Source organism: Hemitrygon akajei, chromosome 5 (assembly GCF_048418815.1).
Source record: "Hemitrygon akajei chromosome 5, sHemAka1.3, whole genome shotgun sequence".
In the NCBI taxonomy this organism is placed as follows: domain Eukaryota; kingdom Metazoa; phylum Chordata; class Chondrichthyes; order Myliobatiformes; family Dasyatidae; genus Hemitrygon; species Hemitrygon akajei.
Genome location: NC_133128.1, coordinates 143,421,888 through 143,434,199, shown reverse-complemented (window position 1 = coordinate 143,434,199; position 12,312 = coordinate 143,421,888). Strand labels below are relative to the sequence as shown.

General features: G+C 43.4%; 1 protein-coding gene across 4 annotated transcripts in view; it reads right to left on the bottom strand.

Annotated features, from left to right (window-relative positions):
* Positions 1-2,316: 2,316 nt before the first annotated feature.
* Positions 2,317-12,312, bottom strand: part of LOC140728256 (aryl hydrocarbon receptor-like) — a 166,715-nt gene continuing 156,719 nt past the window's right edge. For 2 of the 4 annotated variants that reach the window (XM_073046742.1, XM_073046746.1), the window contains one exon: positions 8,125-10,411. In XM_073046742.1, the coding sequence (XP_072902843.1) occupies positions 8,416-10,411 (1,996 nt within the window). In that variant the 3' untranslated portion in view covers positions 8,125-8,415. Of the gene's footprint in view, positions 3,120-8,124; positions 10,412-12,312 lie in introns of those variants that run through there. The other 2 variants (XM_073046745.1, XM_073046743.1) reach the window with 2 other exon arrangements.

The following is a 12,312-nucleotide window of genomic DNA, read 5'->3' as shown; positions in this document are numbered from 1 at the left end:
CACGTATATCTCTACAACTCTGTGGACTCGGGCAGCTGTCCACCTCCCCCCCCCCCCACCTCCTGAGTGTCCAGTCCCCTCAGTTCCCTGCTCCGGACATCCACGGTCCCATGCAACGCTGCACGCCCCGAGGTTCAAAATAACCAAGCAATTCAATCAAATAACAGCCACTCCAAATGCACACACTCCCTTTTCTCTGTACCCCTTCCCTCCTGGATAATTCTCTGTAAGCATAGATCATTCATTATATCCCACACAGATCACTCAGTACCTCCCTGATACTTTCACCAACTGTAACCCCACTTCCCATTACTCTGCACCAACACCTTCACCCATCCTTCCCTGTCTACATAGAGAAGAAACTTCCCCAGTTTTATTATGTTTAGTCAAAACCTTATTTTCCTCTTTCTTTCACAGCCCACCTGACTGTCAGCTTCCTTCAACAAACACCAATCCTCTAAAGTAGGCGCTTTACCCTTTCTCTGAATGACATTTAGAGGCATTCCCTCTGCCTCCTTCAGGTATCTGAAGATCAAATTCTGGTTCCTGACCCCCAAAGCTTTAGGAAGTGAGGCTCCACCTTCACCCTCCCTACCCTGTCATAGTCATACAGCACAGGAACTGGCCATTCGGCCCAACAAGTCTGACCCATTTACTCTAATCCTACGTTAATCCCATTTTAAATTCTCTCCATATTCCCATCAAGTCAATTCAGATTCAGCCCCTCATCCCCACACATGCAGCCATCTAATTTCAAAACCCCACGTCTTCCACACGTGTGGAAACCAGAGCCTTCAGTGAAAACCTGCATGGTCACAGAAAGAACATGCAAACTCCACGCGGACAGCATTCAAGATCACAATTGAACCAAGGTCACTGGAGCTGTAAGCCAGTGGCTCTCTTGCTTCCCCTAAACATCTAAACGTAAGTGCTGATAACATTTCCCCAAACTCTTTATAAAACAGCTCCCCTCATCCCTGGCACCAACACAGTATATTTGTGCAGCTTCATCTCCAAGTTTTTAATCTTAGTGGGGCTTATAGTTCGTGTGGAAACAGGTCTTTCCTCTCTACTGTCCACATTGACCAAGATTTCCATCTAAGCTAGCTCCATTTGCTTCTCTTTAGCCCTTATCACCCTAAACTTTCCCCATACAAGATCCTTTTAAATTGCTGCACTTGCTTCAACTACTTCCTCTGGCAGCTCATTCCATATACTACTTACCTTCTGGGTGACCATGTTACTCCTCAGGTTCTTAAAAAATCTCTCCCCTCTCACCATAAACCTATGCCCTCTAATTCTTAATACCCCAACCCTGGAAAAAAAGTGCATCCATTCAGCCCATCAATGCCCTTCCTGATTTTACATGCCTCTACTAGGTCAACACTCATGCTTCTGCACTCCAGTAGATGAAGTCCCATCTCACTCAATCTCCCCCCATAGCTCAGACCCTTGAATCCCAGCAACTCTCTCATAAACCTAAACGGAAGCACAGCAGCCCAATCCCTAAGCTCAAATCCTTACTGATGAAGCCTTCTTCACCACCCTGTGTATCTGCGATGCCACTTTCCGAGAAACATGCTTCTGTACTGCCAGGTTCATCTGTTCTACAACACAATCTAGGGTCCTACCGTTCATGTGAAAAGTTCTATCCACACGTGGCTTCCCAAAATGCAAATCTGAATACAATTATACAAAATAGACAGGGTGAATAGTGAGAAGCTTCTCTCCTTAACCAAGGAGGTCATAACCACAGAGTCTTATTTAAGGGGAAGGAGATTAAGAGAGTTTTTGGAAATGAAACTTTTCACTAGCGAGTGGGTGAAACATTGAACACACTACCTGTGGGTGGTGGAAGTAGGCATTCTCACAACACTTCAGAGGCAATACATCTGTGATCCTACAATGTCTGGAAGAGCCTGCCAGCATTGCATGTTTGGATTTTCCTGCAAAGCATGTCAAGGATGCAGTGCCCTCCACCTCATGCACCATTAGATTACAAAGTGCAGAGAAAACATCAAAAACAAAGAGTGGAATGAGGAGAAAAATTATGTTAACTGTATCCACACAGTTGTGTATCACTTGCGCTCTAACTTAGTGACATAAACAGTGAAACCATTAGGGGGATAAAGTAATAAGTTTTTTTTGGGAATGATGGTTTACTGCCCAAAAAGTGTTTTAATATTAAACAAACTGATACAATTTGTCAACAGCCATCTCTGCTTAGACATTTATAAAACATAACATTTCAGTAAAAAGTAGCAGTAAACTGTTTTTTGGCACAGGGCTGAACAAAGTCTGGTTTATCAACTTACATAACAGATAAATCCTTTATTGTGACATTTGAAATATCAAAACACAATCTTTCTCATACAATATGTCTTACACAATTCTGATCTTTAAAGTACTGATTTAATATATAAATAGCTTAAAAAGTTGAAATGTTTCTGCTGTTCTTTTCGTAAAAAAAAGTTTCCACTTCAGAAGTTATACCGAGCGAACTCCAAACTCCAATGTCTCACTGGCATCCACCTGGGTAGTGGCTTATATCTGCCTGTTATCGCACCTCTGCACTTGGATAGTTAGGCTCCAAAATAAATGTCTTTGCTTTTCAATTAATACTTAGCAATCAGTTAAAATATCCTCAGTGAAAGGCTGCTTTTGGGGACCGACCCTCTCAACATCTCCTTCATTAAAAGGTTCTCCATTCACAAAGCAGACAAAAAAGCAGCAGTGAGCTTTAAAACTTCGATCTTGTCAAAAAAAAAGATGAAGTGCTTAGCTCATGACTATACAAGAAACATCGATGCAAAGGATTTACATCTCTTTCGATACAAAAATATAAAAGTTAATGTTTTATACAGGGCAATAGAAAAATCAATCACAAAACATGTGGAGTATATGATGCTTGAGATGCATAACAGTGGATCTGCATCTTTAGTCACTTCCTCCTTTTTCTGAAAGTCCTGCTTATAGGAAACACTATTAAACATTCAGGCATCATGGATGACCTTCCTCAGTCCGATAAAGCACAAACAATGATGGCTCGGTGCTCTTGGAAGAAACAGAACAGTAGGGACATCCAACATTTACTTCCCTCAATTTAGAGCTTCTCCCTGCTGGAACATAAGCAAGTAATGCATTGAGTACAGAAGGGGATCAGAGAATTATACATTCAAAATGGAAAAGTCTTGCACTGATGAGAATGACAAATAGTAGTGGCTACAGGCCAATCCATCACAGGAAAAGCTCTCCCCGTCCTTGAGCACATCTACAAAGAGATAAGCATCCATCATCAGGAACCCCCATCATCCAGGCCTTGCTCTCTTCTCACTGCTGCCATTGGGAAGGAGGTACAGGAGCCTTAGGTCCCATACCGACAAGATCAGGAAGTTACTACCCTTCAACCATCAGGCTCCTGAACTAATGTGGATAACTTCAGTCACCTCAACACTAAACTGATTCCACAACCTACAGAATCATTTTCAAGGACAGGACTCTACAACTCATGATCTCAGAATTATTTATTTATTATCATTACTATTATTTGCTTTTTTTGTATTTACGCATTTGTTTTCTTTTGCACATTGAGTGCTTGCCAGTCTATGTTTTTCATTGGTGAGGTTGTGTAGTTTGTCATTGATTCTATTGTATTTCTTTGTTCTACTGTGAATGCCTGAAAGAAAATGAATCTTAGGGTAGAACTTGGTGACATATACTTAACTTCGATAATGAATATACTTTGAACTTCAAACCCTTTAGTTCATTAGAGTCCTGATCTTCATATTCATACAGAGATACAGCATGGAAACAGGGGCTTCATCCCGTCTAAACTCTGCCATCCCATCAATCTCCTACATTAATCCCATCCTTTATTTAATGAATCACTTTCAAGTGATCGACACATCTGTCAGTTGATGCAGCCATTTTGTAAACAAGCAGGAACCACGTGCAGTGATAAAATGAAATGTCCAATAAATAAGCTGGTAAAAGGGGAACAAAACTTACATTCATATAGCACCATTTATATCTAGGATGCTCCAAATAACTCAACAGATGACAGCTACTTCGTAAATTCTTTGTTGTAATGCAGGAAGTACAGCAGGCCAGGTACACACCTTAACTCACCAGAAGCAACAAAGAGTCCGAGGGATACAGTACAGGAGAAGACCCTTTGGTCCTGTCAGTCCATGCTGATTATCAACTATTTTTTAAAAATATAAACACACTAATCCCACTCTAACCCATTTTATTCTCCCCACTTTCTAATCAACACCCCAGCCGCTCTTGATCTGCTCACCTGCACACTAGGGGAACTATACAGTGGCCCATTATCCTTTCACCCAATAAGTTTTTGAGATGTGGGGAGGGACCTATGCAGACACAGGAGATCATACAAATTCCAATAGTCAGCGGGTCTACAATAATACTACAGTCGGCCCTCCTTATCCGTGAGGGATTGGTTCCAGGACCCTTCGCGGGTACCAAAATTCACGGATGCACAAGTCCCTTATTCAACCTGTCTCAATCCGGTGGACCTTAGGACCCAGCAGAACCCCAGACCTTATTTAACCTGTCTCAGTGCGGAGGACATTAGGACCCGGCACCAGAGCTCTGAATGCACAGTGTTTCTGTTCACGAAAATAATCACGATCACAATTGAAAATAAAGTGGAAATAATAAAGCGATCGGAAAGAGGTGAAACACCATCAGTCATTGGAAAAGCGTTAGGCTACGTCAGTCAACGATTGGAACAATTTTAAAGGATAAAGTGAGAAAGGCCCTGCCCCGATGAAAGCTACAATTATTACTAAGCAAGGCAGTGGTTTAATTATTGGGTTTTGGGGTTTTGAGTTTTTGATCCTCCACATCAACCCAGCACGGTGGAGAGCGCATTCGGAAGTGATCTGTCACTGGCTCGCACTCGGGAACGGTTCCCGAGCCCGGCACTGAAACATACGTTCTTAAGTGTTTTATATGCATAGAAAGGTAAAACATATACTATATACTAAAACAAACGTTTGACTAACTGATGCTTAATAATACCGGACGTACCTGTTCCGACTTTCCGACTAAAAGAACTTGCGATTTTTTAAATCCCGATCCACGATAACCCATGTACATCCTCCCGTATACTTTAAACCATCTCTAGATTACTTATAATACCCAATACAATGTAAATTCTATGTAAAATAGTTGCTATACTGCATCGTGTATGGAATAATGACAAGAAAAAAAGTCTGTACATGCTCTAACAACAAGTGCTGGAAGAGCTCTTCCGGGTTTTCGCGATTCGCCATTGGTTGAATTCGCGGATAAGGAGCGCCGACTGTACTATCCTCCTCAAAGGCAGTGCGATGATGACCAGATGATCTACTCTTTCTGAAAGCATGTTGATTGAATGATAAGGACTCTGCTCTTCTTCAAGGTAGTGTCTGAGGAAGCACACTGGGGTATGGATTAATGTTTACTCTAAAAGAAGGTCTCCTGGACTACTGCTAATGGGGAAAAATGTAGAAGGAATGTTCTTGCGTTGCATCTGTAAAGATCTTCCGATGGATAGGATCCTCATTCTTTTCATAACTTTGGTATAAAGTCGACTGTACCCTATCAGATCAAAATACACAATACCCACACAAAAAGGCAAAAGGAACCTTAAGTAAAAACAGCGAAGGATGGAAATGCTCCATGGGTCAGGAAACACTGGCAGAAAGAGAAGCATAATTAACATCAGAATTGGGAGCAAGCGAATAAAAGGTGGTGGGCTGGATGGACAGGAGGAAGGACATGTCTATGGTTCGGTGAAAACAGCACAAAAAAGTTAATGGGGAGGGGGGAAGAGTGTGATTTGAGGACAATCATTCTAGCAGGCTGCCTGTGTTGTGTCGACATACTAATGTAGATTTTGTTTTTGATTTTCAGAAAGCTACAGACAAGCCACATTTCATGAGGTAGTCAGTAGTGTCAACGGGACAAAAATGATGATGTACGTGAACAGTGGGCACACGCCCATGGTTTTGTTGTTTCAGGGACAGGTGCACAGCTACTATCTGCAGTCAGGCCGTGGAAACCACATGGAGAATTGGGATTTATCTTCAGTGGCAGTCCAACATAGCATGGGATAAAAGCAGACTCAATTGGCTGGTCAGCAGAGAAAGAAGCAGAGTTAATACTCCAGGCTGATGATCTTTCTTCAGAACTGTGCTGTTCCAATGAGAGGTCATCAACCTGGAATACTGACTCTGTCTCCCTCGCCACAGATGCTGCCTGGCCTGCTGAGAATCTGCAGCTTCTTCAGGGGTTGTCTCCTTTCCAGTGCCTGCAGTTTCCTTTCCCCTTTCATGAAAATGAAGTTTGATCTTCAGAACAAGGTGGTCTCCAAGAAACACAAAGTCACATCATCAGCATTAGAGAAATTTGAAGCAACACTGAAATAGTTTTAATTGTTCTCCTTCCAGGGAGAACCATTTTCATTAGCATGGCACTGAGTAAATTGTACTTTGTAATCTGGTTTATAAGGTTTCAGTTATTCCGGAACAGTTTCAATCATGCTGGCATCATTGAAGGGAACAGCTAACATTTAGCCCTTCTCTACCCAACACAGTATTATCAAATGTCACATTGAAAGGAGTGTAGAAAATTAAATTGGCAAACACTTCCAAGCATTCAGTCCCGGCAGAATAAGAGGATATAGACCCAGGGTGAAGAAAGGCAGGTTGAATACTGGGCTTCATTTGAAAACTGGGCTTTGAGGATGAAATCATTTATGAACCACTTAATTATACTCATTGGCTAGTATTCCAACAGGATAAGATCAATTAAACAAAATGGACCATCAAACAAAGACACATTATCAGGTACAGCCCTGGAGAGTTTGAAGGCCATTGACTCGAGGCAATTTCCCTCTCATTAGTCATTGTTATTTTCTACTTCTATTAAGTTACAGAAGGGAGAGAGTACAGAGTAAGCAAGATCAAGAGATCAATAGAGAGGGAACTCTCCAACTCCAAATATGTGTACCTATCAGCTCCCCTCTTCATTCCCCCTCCCCTACCTACCCACCTTCTCCCTCACCTATCAATTGCCAATCCTTTCCCTGTCCCTACATTCTTATTCCAGCTTCTTCCCCTTCTTTTCTAGTCCTGATGAAAGGTCTCAGCCCGAAACATTGACTGTTTACTCCTCTCCACATATGCTGCCTGACTTGCTGAGTTCCTCCAGCATTTTGTGTTTGTTGGTCTAGATTGCCAACATCTGCAAAATCTCTTGCAGTTCCGAGGAAGTCATGTTTTCTCATCAACACTAGGATGAATGACCACCGATGATGCTGCAAAGTTTTATTTGGCTTGAGGAGTATTTCCTGTCAGAGTTGGCTTCATGAGTTACTGTTTGTGGGTGTTGGAGATGGAAAACTGATGGAGTGTTGCTCTAATTGCAGGGGTTAAAGCATCATTGGGTTTGGTGTACAGAGCGAAAGGTGCATCAAGGGAGTGATGAACTGAGGGAGAGGAGCATTGTGGAAGTAGTGCAGTGAGGGAGTAGTGTGCTGAGGTAATGTAGCCCAACATTTTCCCATTTCTCCAAATAACTTCTATTAAAAAATTGAGCATCAACTATTGCGAATGTAACAGGCCCAAATTTGCCCCATTCATTTGTGAGTAAAATATTTTTTTCTGTTTTATTTAATTCTTTATTTTCCAACCATGTCCTGGTTATGACAACCTTCACCCCCATCTCATTAGCAGTGACCTTGTTCCCAGCCAAGTGATTGCAGACTTTCATTTATTTTTCAAGAAGTCAGTATTTACTGCCCTTCACCAATTGCCCCAAGAAGGTGGTGCTGAGTCACTTTCTGAAGCCACTGAGATCCTTTTGGTGAAGGTGCTGTTGGGGAGGGAGTTCCAGGATCTAGACCCAGTGACAATGAAGGAACGGTAATATATTTCCGAGTCTGGATGATGCGTGACTCAACTCTACCATGGATGGACCTCAAGCCAGGGCTGAAATGGCTAACACAAGAGGGCCCAGGTTTAAGGTGCTTGGAAGCAGGTACAGAGGAGATGTCAGGGGTAAGTTTTTTTTTAAAACACAGAGAGTGGTGAGTGCGTGGCGATGGTGGCAGAGGCAGATACAATAGGGTCTTTATTAATAGACTCTTGAATAGGTACATGGAGCTTAGAAAAATAGAGGGCATTGGGTAACCCTAGGTAATTTCTAAAGTAAGTACATGTTCAGCACAGCATTGTGGGATGAAGGGCCTGTATTGTGCTGTAGGTTTTCTATGTCTCTAGTCTACTGGTATATGCTGTAGCACACAGCCCTTCATTCTTGTGCGGATTCAACACATGTACAATAAAACATGTTCAAGTGATTCAACGTTTGACTTAAACGGACTCATTCCTCAATACTAGTCGTTTACCAGCTGCACGGACTTTTGATCCTCACCTTGAACTGATGACTGTAATTCCAGGTGACATGGCTAGTTGGAATTTCACAGATGGAGTTCTCTGACAGATCATTGAAATTTGGCTCAAACTGACAGGTAGACTCATAAGAGCTCAGATCCCCATTGGATATGATCGAGGAGCCCACAACAGAATTAGATGGCTTGTTCTCATAGTAACAAGTTGGCTGCAAGGGACTGTGGTTTGGAGGTATCTTAATTTTACTGTATTCTGGGATGGCAGCAGTGCTGCCAATGCCGGGAAATGTCAGTCCGTTCCTTGTGACGGGGATCTGGTTTTGGTATTCACACGAGGCAAACATGCAGCTAGGCGAGGCCCCCAACGACAGCGGATTTACTGAGGTTGTTTGGTCGACAGCAACACTACAGCTGTAGAGGAGCTGCGTGGCACCGGCCTGCTCCGCATTCGCCACAGCGGGAGCCTTGTCCTTGGCGGCCTGCGCCAACATGCAGGAGGACTGCGCCACCAGCTGCCGCATGTGGTCCCGCACGGCAGAGGGCTGCAGGGAAGTTTGTTGCCCACTCTGCACTGGGGGCCACTGCAGGGCTTGCTGCTGGGCTGTGCTTACAAAGTGCTTCTCCTGTTGCCCATTTACCCCCAAGTACTCAGGCCTCTGTTGTAAGGACTGCTGCAGGTCCCTTTGTAGCATCTCTGCAGGTGAGATGCTCCCCGACTGCTTTTGTCGCACAGTGGCTGAACCCCCACAGCCCACCTTCTGCACAGCAGACCTGCAAGGCCTCTGAGGACTGTACGAAATGGGGCTGGGTGTGTCAGCTACCACGTTGCTGCCAAATTTCATTCTGACAAAGTCTTGTGGGAAAGGTCCCAATGAAATTGGGTTTCCTGGCCGGATTTCAATGTGCTGGTTGGGCATGGGCATATGTGCATTTGGAGGTCCAACTAATGTTGCGCTGGGTGACTGAGAAACCACTGCCTTCTGAGAGTTTGCCAACACTGTGGTTTGACAGGCAGGTATCTGGGTGCAAGACCTTGTTGTGGATGGACAGGTGGGTATCAATGTGTTCTGTGGGGTGGAGACAACTGGATTTTGGGCCACAGCCATTACTGGGTTCTGGATTCCAAATGGTACTGGATTCTGGGCTCCAGCCAACACCGGGTTCTGGATTCCAAATGTCACTGAGTCCTTGGCAGCCGTCATTGCTGGGTACTGGGCTCCAGCTATCATTGAACGTTGACAGCCGGACACTGCTGAGGTTTGTGTATTAAATCCAAATGGCTTTTGCTCCATGGATTCAAGAGAGATTTGTTGATTTGGCTCAATCGAGTTTCCCTCTGTGCAGTCCAGACCCGCGTGTGAGAATTCATCAGCTTTTGAACTGTCTTTTGTCAGTATGTCCTCGACACATGAGAGTATAAAATCTGTGCTGAAGATCTCATTCAGATCATCACCAATGGGAGAACTACTGTTCATTTTCATTAACACCTCTTCCCATCGCTCCAACTCTGCCTGCTCCACATCCACATCCAGATTTTGCATAGTGTTGCAGAGATTGTCCTCATCAGCATTCTTATCAGACAGTATATCCATAACCGCTGCCAGAGGATCATCCTGGCCTGGGAGTGCCTCCTGAAGTTTAGAATAATTCTTTCCACCAAGGGCCAAATGACAGAAGTCCCCAGGCACATTCAGAACAGCACAGTCATCAGCAAAAGCTCTGTCTAGGTTAAACTGCGTTTCATGGGGTGAGACATATGCAGATAAATTCTGTGTCATCAAGACACCCAGAAGAGAGCTAGGATCAATTCCATTCTTCCTCTCCACGCTGTTCTCCCCATTAGAAAGCTTATTAACCTTGGAGCTTTTCCCTTTAGCCAGGGATGGATCCAAATGAATCATGCTGCTGTCGTACAGAACGGCCTCCCCTGTAGCGAAACTGAAGAGCCCGGACGCTCTTTTCTGGAGGTGCTCCTCGCCCTCTTCGTTCCTGAGGATAAAGAGAAAGAAAATCATTTTCAGCTCACATTAACCCTACTCGTGCATGGCTACCAGTCAAGATTCAGATCTGGTGTATCCCAACGAAGTGACTGTTCCCTCTTGATACAGCAGGAGTGGCTGAGTCGGCCAGGCTCAACGATTCTATAGGATAATAGCTAATCTTCTGTCATAAACCTACCAGCTGGTCATATCCCCATGTCCTCCGCTTAATAAGCTTCCATGACAACTGTGCATCAACAGACAATGCAGAATCCTGTTTCTGAGGATTAAAATGACTATTCCCCAACCTAATTGAAGAAATTTCTTCTCATCTCAGTACTTACTGGCTGACCTGTTATCCTGACACTATAAACCTAGTGTTATCACGGGAGGGGCAAGCTTCCTGTATCTGGCTTGGCTGTTCCACTTACTAATAGATTTTAAGCCAAGGTTGTTTAGGAAACCTGGCAGCACTGGGTTGATTGTCAGACTGCAGAATCTACAGTAACTTAGGGCAGGCCACAGATCCAAGTGGCCAATGATTTTCCAGAATTCCTCACCAGTGATAAACAACAGGAACTTTGTTCCTGATTCTAATTCTGGTCCATCAGAGTTGATGCCTTCAGGTCACCCTGACAGAAGAAATATAGAATGCATTGGGACTTGCTGAGATTGATCTATCAATCACCCATCACTCAGCAGTTAAACAACCAGCAGAACTATGGGGTGGACCTTGAATAGAAAAGTCTTCAAGCGATGAAACCAAAGAAAGCAAAAAGAATTTCTGAAATTACTTTGTATGCAATTCCTTAACTTACAAAGATTGAGGGACTGGTCTTCAATTTAAGCTAACCTTTGTTATAATAAATAATGCCCTACTTTCCATACCTCAGTTTATTTGACCCTGCAATCCTAATACAAATAAGTTGTTCTGTAATAGACTATGCACCAATCTCGAGCACTAAAAGCCGCTTGCTTCAGCACTTTAGCCAAGTTGGTCAAATGTAGTAAAAATGTACGTCGTGAACGTGAATATTTGCCCTTTGCCCTGTGCGGAAAATGTAGGGCAAATTCAATTTGTTTAATTACTGCTCTGCCATTCTATTCCAAACCATCCAGGAACATGTTACACAACTCACTAGCAATCTGTTTATTTATGTTCAATTAGTTTCAATAGGATCACTCAGCTCCAGATTTCAATTATGCCTTGGTCCAAACGTAGTGAATTGATCTCTCTATCAGAGGCAGTGAAAGGTGTCTAAGTAGAGTGGATGTAGAGAGGATATTTCCAATAGTGGGAGAATCTAGGATCAGAGGGCACAGTATCAGAATACAAGGACATTCCTTTAGTACAGAGATGTGGAGGGAATTCTTTAGCCAGAGGGTGGTGAATCTGTGGAATTCATTACAGCTGTGGAGATCAAGTGATCGGGTATATTTAAAGCAGAGGCTGATAGGTTCTTGATTAGTAAGGGCATCAGACGTTACAAGGAGAAGGCAGGGGAATGAAGTTGAGCGGGAATATAAATCAGCAATAGTCAAATGCCAGAGAAAACTCAATGGGCTGAATTACCTAATTTTCTTCCTATGTCTTATGGTATCAAAATACTCAGTTCATTTCGCTCAACTTTATTAATTAGCCACTTAATGAAGTTCCTAGGAATGAATCCCTTTCATAAACTGAGCAAAGGCCATGAGGACTAACTCCTTTCAACACCAGCATTCCAAGATGAGGACTGACCTTGGTGAACACATGGTTTAGCTGTCGGGAGAATGAACAGCAAGTCTGAGTTTGTTCAAGTGAATGGCCAAGCTAAAACAAATGTCTTGTGGAGTGCACGGCATGTGCCGCGAGTCCCTAGAGAGCATTGCGTGCCAGAAAATGTAAACAAAATGCTCATGCAGACACTG